Source organism: Myotis davidii, unplaced genomic scaffold (genome assembly GCF_000327345.1).
Source record: "Myotis davidii unplaced genomic scaffold, ASM32734v1 scaffold98, whole genome shotgun sequence".
Lineage (NCBI taxonomy): Eukaryota > Metazoa > Chordata > Mammalia > Chiroptera > Vespertilionidae > Myotis > Myotis davidii.
Window position 1 is genome coordinate 2,194,807 of NW_006294654.1, and position 15,352 is coordinate 2,210,158.

A 15,352-nucleotide genomic window follows, 5' to 3' on the forward strand; every position below is an offset into this window, starting at 1 on the left:
GGGAATATATTGTCTAAGCAAGATTCATCAGATGCAATCAGAATTTCAAGTGGTCAGATGAAATTCAAATGTGTATTGTGGCTTTTTCTCCCCTAGTGCTTTTCCTCCTAGGTTGCCTATTTTCCCCCTCTCTTTCCCCAAAGCTGAAAAATACTTCTTTGATGAATCTGCTCCTTACCCTAAAGCTAGCTGTCTGTTATTCATCAGAAAGCAGGTCGCAGTTCAGTGAGCAGAAGAAAAGATTTTAATAGAAGCTATGCCAAGGGCTGTAATGCATCATTTTAGGGCCCTAATTACATTACAATGACAAATATCAATGGTGACAACAGCAATAACCTACATCCCTTAATGGCTGTGCTGGAAAAGGAGTTTGGACCTCACGCCATTAGATTAGACTCAGTTTCAAAACATAGGCCATTAGAAGTGTGTGTCCGCAGTATTATTGGCTGGCTGATCACTGAAGCCCAGTGGAAAGGCTAATAAATAAATGATGCCTCCCTAAAGCTGGATCCTACGGGACAAAAGAAGCAAAATTAGATGACCATGGAAGCAGCAGTGTTTCCGAGGCAACTTTAGCTTTCAAAGTGAAGAATGACTGGCTTAATTTTATGAAATCACACACACATCCCACCCCCCTGCTGCCAATTAGCCTGACCATGAAAATCCATTGGCATGACAACTTAAAGAAATTAAGAAGTCTTTTAAACAAAAGGAGGCCTTTAAAGAAAATGTTTGGGAGGTCGCCCCCTCTGCTTTTTCTGTTAGGTGTTCATGTAAACATATGAACCAATAAAACGACTTTTCTACATTTTTAAAGAAAATACAGACTTTTTTCCATATTTGTTTAGACTTAAAATAGCCTAGGTCCAAAGTTAAAGAAGCCAGATAAATACCTCTTGGTCTTTGTTTTGCCAGCTAAGTTTCCTTAGAGTAGTTTTTATTGCCTATAGGCAAACTAAAGAACTCAGTTTTCTTATGTGCCCACACATTTTTCAACTCTCCTAGCAAGGGACTATTTTATTTATGTAAACAACATAATGAGGAAAATATGCTTGGCAGATGGTTCTAAGCATTAGAATCATCAGTTTGGTCTGCCCCAAAGTGTCTCATTATCTTTTATTCTCTCTCCCTCCACCTCTTGCTACAGAAAGCTTAACAACCAAATGCCTTTGAGACACCGTGCTTTTAGTCTGGTGAATGCTACTCTCTTTTCTCAGCTCACACTGGAATTTTACCCCATAACCACTGTGGTATGTTCGTCCAGGTGGAGAGTGATTTGGTGATTCCCATTGCAGCTTTTCATGGTGGTTTAAGCATTCTTAAAGGATAGCTAAATGCTCCATGGGGCAAGTGCCATAAATTAAATCAGGTCAGCACAGTTGGGTCCTTATTCACTGCTGCTTGTTGGTGCTGGGTTTCTGTCCATCCTGTTAGGAATGCAGAATTGGAATGGAAAATTTAGGTTTGGGACTTGAATTTGTGTTTTCTCCTGGCTGGCAAAGTTTGTAAGGTGCTGGCATTTAAAAGATGCTTTGCTATCAAGTCAAGGGTTGCTGATGAGAGAAGGAAACCTAGAATGCACAAGGCGTGTCGCTATCATTCTGGTAATGACTTAGTAAGAAAGACAGCATTTTGTTCTTTTAAAAAATGAGGAACTGACCCTGATGGAATTTATTTTAAGAATGTTTGAAAACTAGTAATTGCTTTATGTTATCTGCCTTTCAGTACTCCTCTCCTTTGCCCACTTCATCAGTAAAATATAAGCTATTTTATTTGTATGTATATAAAAGAAATGTGTTTACCTGTCACATGCCAAAGTCTATAAGGAGCCATCTATAATAATAAAAGCATAATATGCTAATTAGACTGGACAGCTGAATGACTTTCTGGACGCCATTCCGGACATCCAGAGGAAGCCTTGGCAGTGGGGGCCAAGGCAGAGGCGGTTAGAGGCGATCAGGGAGGCAGGCATGCGAGTGGTTAGGGGCGATGAGGCAGGCAGGCAGAGTCGTTAGGGGTAATCAGGCAGGCAGGTGAGCAGTTAGGAGCCAGCGGTCCCAGATTTCAAGAGGGATGTCGACTGCCAGATTGGGCCTAAACCAGCAGTCGGACATCCCCCAAGGGGTCCCCGGATTTGGAGAGGGTGCAAGCTTGGCTGAGGGACAATCCCCCCCCACCCTCCCCGTGCAAGAATTTCCTGCACCGGGCCTCTAGTCTGATAATACAAATTTACAAATTAAGATGAACATTGGTGAAGCTGTGAGTAGTGTTTTAAAGAAAACATAGTGGCAACCTTCCTTTCTTTCCTCCCTCCCTCCTTCCTTCAAACTTACTGCAGCATCCTATTTTTGTAAAATGTGTATACTTACAAAAATTATTAGAGAAAAATCTGTTATCTGACATTATTGGGACTTTTACAGATATATAGTGCAATGATTAGTTCCCAAGGTTAGTTCCCATATACACACAAATTGCTTGTATAGGAAGATTTTTAGCATGTTCTAAACCTCTTCACACAGAAAATCTTGGTTAATACACTTGGGAATTTTTATGGTTAAAGAAAACATGCCATTTTTCAACAATTTATTGCTAAGGATATGAATTAATCAACTTTTGGGGGTTGGTTGGGTGCTATTTTTGGAGAGAGGTTGGGGACTTAATTATAAAATCCCAGTGAGTACTAATTGAGAGAAGTTGAGATATAGAGAAGAATGTATATTTATTATCTAAATTCTAAAAACTTGGGTTTTTATGAAAAATGACATCAGATTGAATAAGGGTCCTGTTGAAGCTTTTGAAACTGATTTCCAGTTATGAAAATTAATTTTTTTATGTTGTCCTGGTTCTTGAAGGTTGACTTTTTAAGATGAATTCTGGTTAATAAATTGTGCTATTAATGTGGCACTGTTGTCACTGCTGCCCTTTAGTGGGCTAGCTGATGAGCGTTTTCCTCTTCCTTATGAAGTATACCAGCCAGAATATAAAGTGTGTATTAATATCATCTTGTTAATATTTTGGGAATTTGTAACCAGCTGACTGTTCTCTTCATTGCTTTCCTTTCCTTTTTTTTGTTTTTGTTTTTGTTTTTTTTTACAGGCAGAGATTGTCAAGAGGCTGAATGCTATCTGTGCACAAGTCATTCCTTTCCTGTCCCAAGAGGTAAGGCAGCTGGTTTCAGGCACTGGGCTAGAAAGTGCCGTTTTAGTGGTTTTGCAGAAGGGGGATTGTGGGACTGACTCTTTGCCCTTGTCGGCCTCTTGGTGTTTGTATTACACATTTCTAAGGTACAGTGTTCGAATTCCAACTTCTACACCTTACTTACATTCAGTGGGAAATAATTGTGTTTATATAATGGAATGTTTCTAATATGCGAAGGAAAATTCAGTTGTTAAAATATCTGCTGTCATTGGACAATGTAGTGTTACTCAGAATTATGACTGTTTGTCTTAATGGCATCTAATAGGGTAGTTTAAAAAATTTCCCAGAAGACAAAAGCTTGTTCTACACTTGTGTCACTGGGCAATGAGTTGTCAGAAGAGGTACCAAATAGAAACTACTTTATGTAGTAAACACAAACTAATGTAACTTTTGTGTAGCTGCTCTTAAAAAGTTACTATTGTTACCTCATGAAGTCTTTGTATTGCCTGTGCATTTGAGAAAAGATGCAAGATGGGCTCAGGGGACTCACTGCTCTGAACGCCATGGACTTCATGCATTGCCAAGGCCAGGGGGCATGCAGCTCTCTCGCTCTCTCTTGCTCACCACCTGTCCACAGATGTACACATGCTGGAATGAGGAGTGCATTTCTAGTGCACGGTGGCTTGCATGTGGCTTTTTGTTGTTATTGTTGTTCATTTGCTTGCTTGCTTTGGGTAGTTAGAGATTTAGGTGAGCATGCTGGAAAGGGATACTTTTTGATTTTGTATTACTGAATCCTTCATTGCTCAGGGAAGATAAGCTGTGAGAAGAAGCTAACTAATGAAATGTCTGCATGTCCTGCAGTCACAGAGCTATGTGTTGTAGGATAGAAAGTACTGAGCGACTTTCCTCCTACCCTTCTGTTCTTTGAAGTGTATCTGTCCCTGCTTTGAAGGAGAGTGGTTTGTCGCCTATCAGTGGGCACGATCTGCTGATGTTAGTGTGCAGAGGGTATTTGCGATGCATGTATGTTACAGAGAGGTGGATTCTCTGTGACTTCTTATTTGGTCTGAACTGGGTTAGACTTGAGTAACCATGGCTACCTTTCATTGGGTATATATCCCTTTCTGGTGCTCATATTCACAAATCCTGGGCATAAGTTAAAATCCTGAATTCAAATGTTCTTCTGGATCACAAACAGTAAAGGGTGTTTTGTCTTTCTCCCCCTTTAGCTGTTACCACAGAACCACCACCCACTGTATCTCCATTTACCTATTTCCACTCGGGATTTGCTTATAACTAGATTAGATGGGGTGGTGAGGAGAGTCAAGGGCCTGTAGGCATTCCTTTAGGAAGCCTGGGTGCCCTTTGCTCACTCCAGACCAGTGTGCGTTTCTTCTGACTTGAAGCAGCTCTGCTTTATAGAGAATGGGAAGACTGCGTAACCCACAGAGCTGTAACCAGGCTGAGGTGACACAACCCAAGGCAGAAGAAGTTTGAATTATCCCTGAGGTGGTATTAGACCTCTGCAGGCACAGACCTCTGTATTATCACTAGACAGTTTCTTCCCATGGCATTACTGCAGGCTCTGTGGTGTTATATTTAGAAGTGGAAGGAGGTCTTGGAGATGTTGGTGGAGCTGATTTACCAGTAGGTGGTTTTCCCACATGAGTTATGTTGTTTGTGTAAGCAGGTCCAGTAGGAGCAAAATGTGTAATGGTAGTGTTGCTGAGCAAGACTGGACTGGAATTAATTGGCTGAGAAGTTGTACCCTGTAGAGGAAAGCCATGGGGGTGATACTGGCAGCTCCTTTTATGCGTGAGGTGCGAGAGTAGGCATCATAATCTCATCACTTACTGTTTATTTCACCACTACCTTTGACATTTCTTGGTTGAAATGCTTGATTCATGTGTAATGAATGACCTATGTTACGGTTTTCTAAATCCTAATGCTGTGTATATCTTTTCTTCTGCTTACTTTGGATTAATTGGCTCATCTTTTTTTAGTTTCTTAAGGTGTGTTTATATCTTCTCATGTGTGGGCCACAGACATGTTTGTTCCTGACCAATCCAGTCCTCTCTGATGTTTTGTGTCTGAACATTACCCACCTTCTTTCCCCTTCTGGGCATTCTGTGAGCATCAGACTCCTTGCCTTTACCCTGAGGCCAGATGGACGGTAATCTGGAGGGAGGCGAGGAGGCAGGTTATTAGAGGAAGACGAATTCTATTTCCTGTCTCTTCAGAGGCATGGAAAATCACTCTTGCATGGCTGCGAGCCTCACTGGTGCCAGGACTGAAGGCTCTTAATCTGATCTTTTAACACCAGCTCTCTGTGTGTCAGTCTCACTGCCAAAACGGCAGCTGCGGTATTAGAATTTATTTTAAAATGTTTTTATTTTAAAATTAAACGATTGCATTTAGAGAAAAGAAAAAAAACCTTCCCTAAAGGACTAGTTCATGAGGTACCGGACAGTGGTTGGAGAGATTTTTTTTTTTCCAATTTGATAGGAACAAGAGGCAAATTTACATACATTCAGGTAAAGTCTATTTTTAAGTTAGCCCCCATGAGCTGATTAATGTACTTGCTTAATGCTTGTGTCTAGTGTACCACATTTTCTGAAATTAAAAAACACACACACACATAGTATTGATTGAAACTATTAAATTTAGTTTTAATTGCAAGACCTTATTTTAGAAATAAGTTGTGTAAATGTAAATCAAAAGTACTTGAAGGATCTTGGCCAGTGGGTTCAGTGGTTAGAGTGACAGTCTGTGGACAAAAGGGTCAAGGGGCTCCATTCCCAGTCAAGGGCATGTACCTGAGTTGTGTGAGGGAGGCAACAAGTCAATGTGTGATGTGTCTTTCTCACATCAATGTTTATCTCTCACTCTCTCCCCCCACCTCTCCCTCTCTTCCTCTTTTCTACTCTCTCTGAAAATCAGTGGAAAAAATATCCTTAGATGAAGATTAACACAACAAAAAAAGTTCTTGAAATGTATGGATATAATACAGAGAAAATTTTCTATTAGATTTCACTAAAACATTTTGAAAATTTTAAAAAATTATAGTCAATATATATTTTAATGATGTGCTTGTTTACTCACAACTACTTCCAAAGTCCAGGCAACTCTTTGTCATTAAAGTAACTTCATTAAAGTAACTATCAGTTATAGTTCTTAGAATTTTATAGGATTCCTAATATCAGAATTTAGAGAAAGCTTGTGTGTCTGTACCCATCTAAAGCTGGATCTCTCCCCCCCCCCCCCTTTCTTTTGGCTTTTAGGAATGGGTAAAGACTAATCTATAGTCCGCTTGCCCTCAAATTTCTTCTTTAAAAGGCAAACCTCAAAGTAGTAAGTGGGAAGCTCTTCTCTATCCCACTTTGGGCCTTATTTGCAGGGAAGGAACTAAAAATAATCAGCTCCCCAGTTGGCAGTTCCATAGCAAGAAATGCCAGGACAATGACAGTCAGATCTGGGCCAAGTCTTGGCCTCCCTATTATAAATTGAGTGGCTTTCTATAACCGAGTTAAGCTGGGTGACCTTTAGCAAGTGATTTGCCTCTCTAAGCCTCAGTTTCCTCATCTGTGTGATGAGGTTAATAATAGCATGGAACACACAGTCACTTTGGGGATTACTTGGATTATGTACATGAAATTTAGCACATAGTAAGCACCTCCTGATGTTTACAACTACCATCAGTACTAGCTGCAGCAGCAGTGAAGTGCTAGATTTCCTTGTGAGAGGACCTGGAGTCAGCCCTCCCGCCTCCTTGTAGTCATTGCTTTTTGGGAAATTGTGAATTTGTTATCTTCCTCTCTAATGTCCTTCTGGTAAAGGAAAAAAAGTGTAAATTAAAACCAAACCTGTGGCTGACACCAGCTGAAAATCTTAATGAGGCATTAGGTAGCCTCCAAAGCGATTCTCTTCTAGCTCCAAAAATTAATTTTCCCATTTAGCAAACAACTGTCTCTCCCCAGTCAGCAAGCAAAGGTCTCTCCATAAGATGACAGCTGTTCACGGTGCTCAACCAGCAGCACTCACCTCAGAAGAAATCGGGGTTTTGAATGGGGCCTGTGTTTTACCCACAAAGTTATACAGAAAAATAAACTTCTCAGTCCCATTGAGATCTGGCTGTTTTCAAAATATACCTGATGGCTTAGCTGAAGTTGGTTTTGGTTTTACAAGTAGATTATGTGGATGGAGTCTTTTTTTCCTCAGCGATTTCAGGATATAGCTTTTGTAGACCCTTAGACATTAGGGCTCTGAGCAAAGTTGGAGGATGCCAGTAAGTAGATTTGCCACCAGTGTCCCCCTCCTCCTTTCCCAAGAACATATCTTTAAGGAATTCCTAATATAGATTGAAAAAGTATAGGCACTTGTTACACCCTGGCAGCAAGGTGCAATGTTTCTGCTAATTTGGAATCAGACCAACTCTGTCTCTTCCTGGCTTTATGTTGGGAAAGTTGATCTATCTGAGCCTTAGTATTCCTGTAAAATGGCGGGAATAACCCCATCTTAATAATGTATAGCGCATGTACTGAAATGTAAAGCACTTGGGATAGTCAAGGCCAGTATTATTTTGTTTTCCTTTTACTGGGAAATGGATTCTATTCAGCTTATTTTGAGTCCCAAGACATTTGGAGAGGAAGGACCTACAAACGCTGGGAAGAGTTCGTGGTAGTATTTCAGAATGCTGGCTGGCAGTGTTCCTGTGAAGGTAGGTCGGCCTTGCAGCTTTAGGGGCTGCTTTTAGCAGCTGGCAGGTAGCTCCACACAGATTATCTTTCAGAAGGGGGGTACTCTGTTTTTTGGTGAAGCAGCAAGTACGGTCTTAACCTGTTAGATTAAGCATTAAGTTAGGCAGTAGCTGAGGACCTGATTTGGAGGACAGTTGTGTTTTTTGAACTCTTCTTTTCCTAGATTATCAAATTCTTTACTTTTGAGACAAGCAGGGTATGGCTCATGGTGATCAACAGATGTTCCTAAGACCTTTAAGAGCTTCAAACCCCTGATAGGCTGTAGGTGAAAATTTATTACGTTATAGTTGGAAATCTTCTCTCCTCAGGGCACAGTTGTATTTTTCAGAAACTCACTGCTCCTCTAACAAGGAACAGAGTTCATTGGTAGAGTTATGCTATGTGAGAGGCAGTGTGATAAGATCCTGAGGGGTTAGGCACACCTGGAGCCCAATCCCGGCTTAGCCACTTGCTTCCTTTACCATACTGGGTAAGATACTTCACTTCCTGGGCTGCAGTCTCCTCATCCGTGTAATGGAAAGCTATACTATTGGGTTGTTTTATATGGATTCATGACAGTGTAAAGAACCTACCTGGATATTTGGCTGCTTTAATATCAAAGGAATAATAGTTTAGTTAAGATAAAAGCTGTTTTCTCTCACAGAACAGTTTGTATAGAAACAGCTGTAGCTAATTTGGTGACTTAAGCGAGTTTCTGAAAAATACAACTGTGCCCTGAGTTAAGAAGATTTTCAATTATAATGTAATAAATTTTCACCAACAGCCTCTGGTGGTCTTCTTGTTGTGTTACCATCATCACTAGTAGCATCATATCCTGCCCCAGCCAGAGGAAGTAGAAGACAGAGCATATGCCATTTTTTTCAATGGTATGATGTTGAAGATGTTCATATTTTTGCTCACTTTGCAATGAACAATGCCTAATTACCTGCCCACAGTTAGCTGCAAGGAAGACTTGGAAATGTAGGCTGAGTGGCCATTAGGCTCACCTCAACCTTATACTAATATAAGAGAAGGAATATCAGGGGACAATTAGTGGTTTCTTCTAGACATCATGCTGCATATAAAATAAAAGCAGTGGCCATTGTTATTACTGCCATTGTTGATATGAAGGGAAGTCATATGAGCCAGTGGCGTGTCTTTATATGAAAACTCTAGCTCTGACTTTATAATTAGTACAACTTGTATTTTAATCTATCACATAAAATATAAACACATATGTCTCGTTATAGAATACAGAAGTCTCCTCCAAAAGTATGAATTATAAGGAGGAAAACACCCATCAGGGATTGTTTATCCTTCATACATTCACAGGAGGTGGAAAGGAACCCATATGAACAGTTATGGGCCCTCCAGGCTGTCTAGGTCTACATCAGGGGTGGGGAACCTTTTTTCTGCCAAGAGCCATTTGGATATTTATAACATTATTGGTGGGCCATGCAAAATTATCAATTTAAAAATTAGCCTGCTGTATTTGATCAAACATTTAATTGACTCACCCCTAATGCCTTGTCACGGCCAGACCAAATGATTTTGAGGGCCTTAAACAGCCCACGGGCTGGACAGTTCCCCACCCTGTTCTAGATTCACAGCTTATGTTTATGCCTGTATTTTTCAAAGTACAAATATGCGTGAAGAGCTCTTAATTGAAGGGTGGGATGTGGCAGAGCATACATAGGCCTGCCCTATTTTGTAGTAGACTGGCTGGAAGGAAACTGCTAATTGAATTGAGAAGTTATGTTAAGAAAGTCTCTTCTGATACGTGGAACGTTTTACAAGTCTTTAACTTAGAACTTTCTCCTCACATATCTCAGACATCAGGCATATTCCTGTGAATATGTATTGCCTTTGATCTGGAGAGAATGGGATTAAAATTTTTTGCAATCTCCCCTCCCCTCTTCCCCCCCAAAAATATGGAGTATATTTTGGATTAATCACTGTTTTGTTTTGTGGAATTATAAGACAGTTCAGAAAAATGAGCTCAGGTTGGTTGGTTTGCAGCATCAGACTTGATCCATTTTACTGGTCTCAGGCCTCAAACCATTTCCAGACCCCAGCCTAAAGTAACTTGAAATGTGTGTACTGTATGGAGAGAGCAAGAGACCATAAAAGCAGTTCCTTATGACCAGTGGCTTTCTAATTCCCATTTATTAAACCCCTGGTCATCGTTACCTTTGGAGAAATAGCATTCATCTTTAACCTTGTTTTCAGTAGAATGTTACAACTTGTTTCCGTGCCAAGGAGGATAGATATCCCTTACCTCCCCCACTTCTCTGTAAATCCATAGCTAAGTTTCTTGGTGATTGAGTTACTTAAGTGGAAGGAGGGCTGCTTAGAGGCTGGTGGGGGAGGGCTGTAGCAGAGTCCTGATGGGGCTCACCTTTTGGCCTGGTTTTACCAGAGAGCAGCTATTTTTTCCTTGCATATGTAAATACTGATTTAACAAATGAAATAAAGAATTCAAATTAGCCCTAGCCCACTGGTCAGCAAACTCATTAGTCAACAGAGCCAAATATCAACAGTACAACGATTGAAATTTCTTTTGAGAGCCAAATTTTTTAAACTTAAACTATATAGGTAGGTACATTGTTATTAACTTAATTAGGGTACTCCTAAGGCTTAGGAAGAGCCACACTCAAGGGGCCAAAGAGCCGCATGTGGCTCATGAGCCGCAGCTTGCTGACCACGGCCCTAGCCGATTTGGATCAGTGGATATCCTTGGGTAAGGACCGAAGGGTCCTGGGTTCGATTCGGGTCAAGAGCAAGTACCTAGGTTGCAGGCTCCTCCCCGCCCCAGGCCCTGGTTGGGGGGGCGTGCTTGGGAGGCAACCAATCGATGTGTTTCTTTCACCTTGATATTTCTCCCTCTCTTTTCCTCTCCTACTCTTTCTAAAAATCAATGGAAAAATATCCTTGGGTAAGGATAAAAAAAATGGAAATCATTCTTCTGACCACATTTAACAATACTTCTATGATCATTAGAAGTTTTGGAATATAAAAGGAAAATTAGAAGTGAACATTTTAAGCTTTCTTTTTTTATTCTTATATTTACCTAGGGAACGAGAACATCCCAACTTGAATGCTTTTTGGTGCAAATTTAGCTTAACCCCAAATTTGGGATTTATTTCCCTGTTAGCTTTTCTAGTGAGTTGTACCAAGAAGTTAAGAGTTTTGCTCCAGAATTCCGTAGCTTTATTTGGGTGCTCTACATTACATCTAAATAGTAGAAAATAATACAGAATTACATAATAATGATAATATGCATTTATATAAATTCTAATTCCACTAGGCTAGAGTAACTAGTCAAATGTAATGATACATGAATTTCTATATAAGACATGCTATTGATTTGATCCTTTTAATTTGATGTAAAACATACCCTTTCTACATTATGAGATATGGGTGTATCTTAAATGCTACTTATTTGGCATGTGGGTTAATTTAAAATGGTGCTGAATTACTCTGAACCACATTTTGCATGTATGGGATAATTGTAAAATGGAAGTTGAAAAATGTGATCAGCCACTTTCATATTGAGCCTCAGGGAGGAAATGAACAAAGTACAGTGGTTACATGCACTGGTGGCAGTGTTCTCGCTTCATAATGGCACCAGGCTAACTCCTCTTACTGCTTGTTAACTTTGTTAGGAAATCAATGACTTGTGATAACATGGTTTGATGTAGGAGAGCTGGGTGAAATCACCAGAGATCTCCTGATAAGTATGCAGTGACACCGGGAAGACCATCTTCAGAAGTCATTCATTAAGTATCAGCAGCCTTCACAGTGTCATCTGCTTCCCAGTCAGGGTCATTTTTGTCAGTGTTGGTTAATGTGTCATGACAGTTCTGTATATCTAAGGAATGTCTGGAACTAAGTCCACCTAGATTGGGGCTTCAGGGGATTTGGTACAGTTTTCTGATTCTTGCATAGGATAACCTTTCATTTAAAATCCGCCTTCCCCGCTTCCCCCCAATACTGAATGAGGCATCAGAGAGCATAATCCTGTCCCATGTTCCCTGGTTAACTAATTGGCTTATTGTATGTGATTACGGTGGCAATTGGATGTTTGGTGAAATCCTTATAGTAACATGATGGCCTATTTGCCCTCCGTAAGTGAAAGATGGTTCTCAGGAGGGGCTTCAGTGTAGGCCTCCTTCCAAAGAGCAGTGCCAATCCTTATTTGTGTGTCTAAAAAAAATTAACGTATGTTTGAGAAACTGACTCATGTCTTTGACTTTCAGTTAGGTAGTGATTAGTTTATTACTAAAGCTAAGCTTTAAAATACTGTAACTAGGGCAGCAGTGTCTAATATAGTAGCCATAGCCACATGTGGCTATTTAGATTTACATTAAAATTAATTAAATAAAGTTAAAAATTAAGTTCCCCAGCCCCAGTAGCCACAGTTGCACTGCTCTGTGCCCACTCATATGTGGCTAGTGGTTATATTAGCACAGACCTAGGACAATTTCAGCATTGCAGAAAGTTCTTTTGGAAGCACAGACTTGTAGAGCTTATTGGACATATCACTGAAGAATGCCCTGTCTCTGTGTGAGTGAGAGTGGAGAAGGCAGGGCCAAACCCAAATCCCACAGTGTGATGAGAGCTTTAATTCCAAAATTCCAGAGCCGAAATTGTTTATAAAGCTTTGCATGCATGCTCACTCTGTGAGATTTGAAGCTCAGAGAAGACCTGCAGTTTACCAGGTATTAGCTAAATTAATCATGGTGGGGTTGTTTGTTTTGTAACACCTAATTTCTTGTGGAACTAACATTTTTTGGAATACCATTTAGGAAAGGCTGACTTGAGTTTTGGTTAAATTTAAAGCTTATTTGTATCAATAAACTTGGTAGAGTTTCTGAAAAAAGGCTCGGTAGGATTTCAGCCTGACTTACTGCACGTGGAGTGACACTTTTCACTCAGATTTGATCTGCTCAGCTGTACCTGAAGTATTGTGTTTAGTTGCATTGAGCAAAACCAGAGGAGTAGCCAGAAGAATGGGAGGCCCAGAGCCAATGACCTGGGGATGTTCAACCTGGAATACAGAAAATTGAAAACACACATTATTCCATTTTCGAATACTCAAAGTGCACTCCAATGGAGGAGAATTTAGAGGCAAAAGACTGGGTCCAGTGGGAAGAAGTTATCTACTTCAATTTCTACTCAGTGTTAGAGTCCATTATCCCCAAAGGGAAAAAGCTTATCCATGAGGTAGTGCATTCCCTTTCAAAGGATGTGATCAAGCAGAGACAGCCTGACTACCTGTTGGATATAGTAATGGCCTTTGACCTGTTGTTGGTGAGGCAGTGCCACCATCCCAATCCCCTCAACCCAGGCAGCATTTGGAAATATGTAAGCATTTGGAAATATGGAGAGATTTGTTGGTTGGTTGGTTGTTACAGTGCTTGGGCACTACTGGATTCTGGGTGTCACAATTTCTAAAGATCCTTTCTAGTTCTGAGTGAGTAGCTTTTTGTATCTGTGGCTAGTGATTACTATTAGCAGGAAGGGATTTGGTCCAAGTTCAGGCCTATCTAAATTTCACCCTAGATTATTAGATGAACCCTCTAACTGTACTCCCTCCAGTTTGGTTCATTTCCCTGCCATCCACCTTCTTACTGTTACCAGGTATATCTTACTAAAATGCAGAACTTATAGCACTCAGCTGCTTAAAACATTTTTAGTAAAAAATGTTTTACTGGGATCAGGCCCAACTTCTTTGCACATTTGAAGCCCTTCTCTGTTTGGCCTCCTCTTGCCTTGTGGATTCCACTTCCCACTAGTACGTGGTTCTATAGAGCAGAGGTCCTCAAACTTTTTAAACAGGGGCCAGTTCACTGTCCCTCAAACATTCCACACATGTGCACTGCTTGCCCGGGACCAGTCGGCTGCTAAGCAGGACAGGCAGCGGCGGCAAAAACACCCGGCGGGCCGGATAAATGTTTTCGTGGGCCGCATGTGGCCCGCGGGCCGTAGTTTGAGGATCCCTGCTATAGAGTATGTGTATGCCGTACTCTAATGATTTCATGCACTTGCCTTTGTTGTTCTTTCTGTGAATATCTCTTCCACTTTAAAGAGTTTAGAATTGTGTCTTGCCATTCCCAAGAAGGCCCTCAAAATCCAACCTGCCTGTCTCTCCCAACTTTTCTTGTACCCTGTATCCTCCTCTAGACACACATTCTTCTCTTTCTTGACAGACAAGCTCCTTTCTCCTTCAGGGACTTTAGCCAAACTGTTCCCTCTCCCAGAAATTCTTTTCTCCTTGTTCTTCATCCACAAGACTCCTGCAAATCCTTTAGGTTTCAGTTGTTGGGTCAGCTCCCCTAGGGAATCTCCCCCAAGCCTGAGATTCAATTAGATATTTCCCTGGTAAGTGATTGTGTAGCATCCTGTAATTTTCTTCATGAAAATGATCCTCAACTTATAATTACAAAACCTGAGTATTATTAATTCACTGAATGTCTTGTTATTACTTTTATCTCAATTCCTAGTATAGTGCCAGGTACATAGTAGGTGCTACATAAATACTTAATGGATGAAAATGCTTTTGTCATTTCTTTTTATAACTTTCCTTAGTATTTTATATCCTGCATTCCTGTATGTCTGGGAGCTCTTTGAGGAGTGGGGCTATTATCTGTTTCTCACTATTGGATCTCCATATGTAAGGAACATTATTGTTCATTATAAGAACCCTACTTCATTTTACATCATTGCCCTTACTTTCCCTTTACTATCCCTGTTGATAAATGGGGGCATTAAAAAAAAAATACCACAAGATCTCACTCATTTATTGACAATAAAGAACATTACAAACTGTTGGACAAAAATAGAGGGAAAGAAAGATTGAACAGACTGTCAAACTACAGCAGGAAGGTAGGGGAGGGTTGGAGGAGTAAGAGATCAACCAAAGGACTTGTAGCACGCATATAAGCACAACCAACAGATGCAAAACACTGGGGGCGAGGGGACAAGGGCAAGTGCCGGGGGGTAGGGGAGGCCGGGGGAGGTCAGTAGGGGGGGAAAAAGAGACATATGTACTACTATGTGTAATACTTTAAACAATAAAATAAAAAATGCGTATATAAAAAAATTCTAAGTTGCTGTAGAGTAGTATTTTTTAAATTATTTTATCAAAAGTACCATATCTATTGCCATGCTTGAAAAGTTTTTGCACGGCAGGTATTGTCATATAATCTCCTGAGAATATTGAACACCCATTGTACACACTGTAGTTCGTGGTTTGTTAAGGTCTGTTTCTTAGCAGGCTTTGTTGGACTTAGGAGCTTATCTACACTAATAAAAAAAATGGTAATTGGCATAGGATGCTACTCTTTTCTTTGGCTAATCAGGGCTATATGCAAATTAACTGCCAACTCAGATGGCAGTTAACTGACAACAAGATGGCGGTTAATTTGCATATGTAGGCACAATGCAGGGAGGTGAAAGGGAAAGCAGGAAGA

At 40.5% G+C, this 15,352-nt stretch overlaps 1 protein-coding gene across 5 annotated transcripts in view; it reads left to right on the forward strand.

Moving 5' to 3' along the window:
- The window catches only part of TLE4 (transducin like enhancer of split 4), a 143,587-nt gene that overhangs the window by 30,258 nt on the left and 97,977 nt on the right, over window positions 1–15,352 (forward strand). For 3 of the 5 annotated variants that reach the window (XM_015567387.1, XM_015567385.1, XM_015567386.1), the window contains exon 4: window positions 3,097–3,159. The exons of 1 other annotated variant lie outside the window; for it this stretch is intronic. In XM_015567387.1, coding sequence (XP_015422873.1) covers window positions 3,097–3,159 — 63 coding nt within the window. Of the gene's footprint in view, window positions 1–1,148; window positions 1,251–3,096; window positions 3,160–15,352 lie in introns of those variants that run through there. One more of the 5 variants, XM_015567384.1, reaches the window with a different exon arrangement.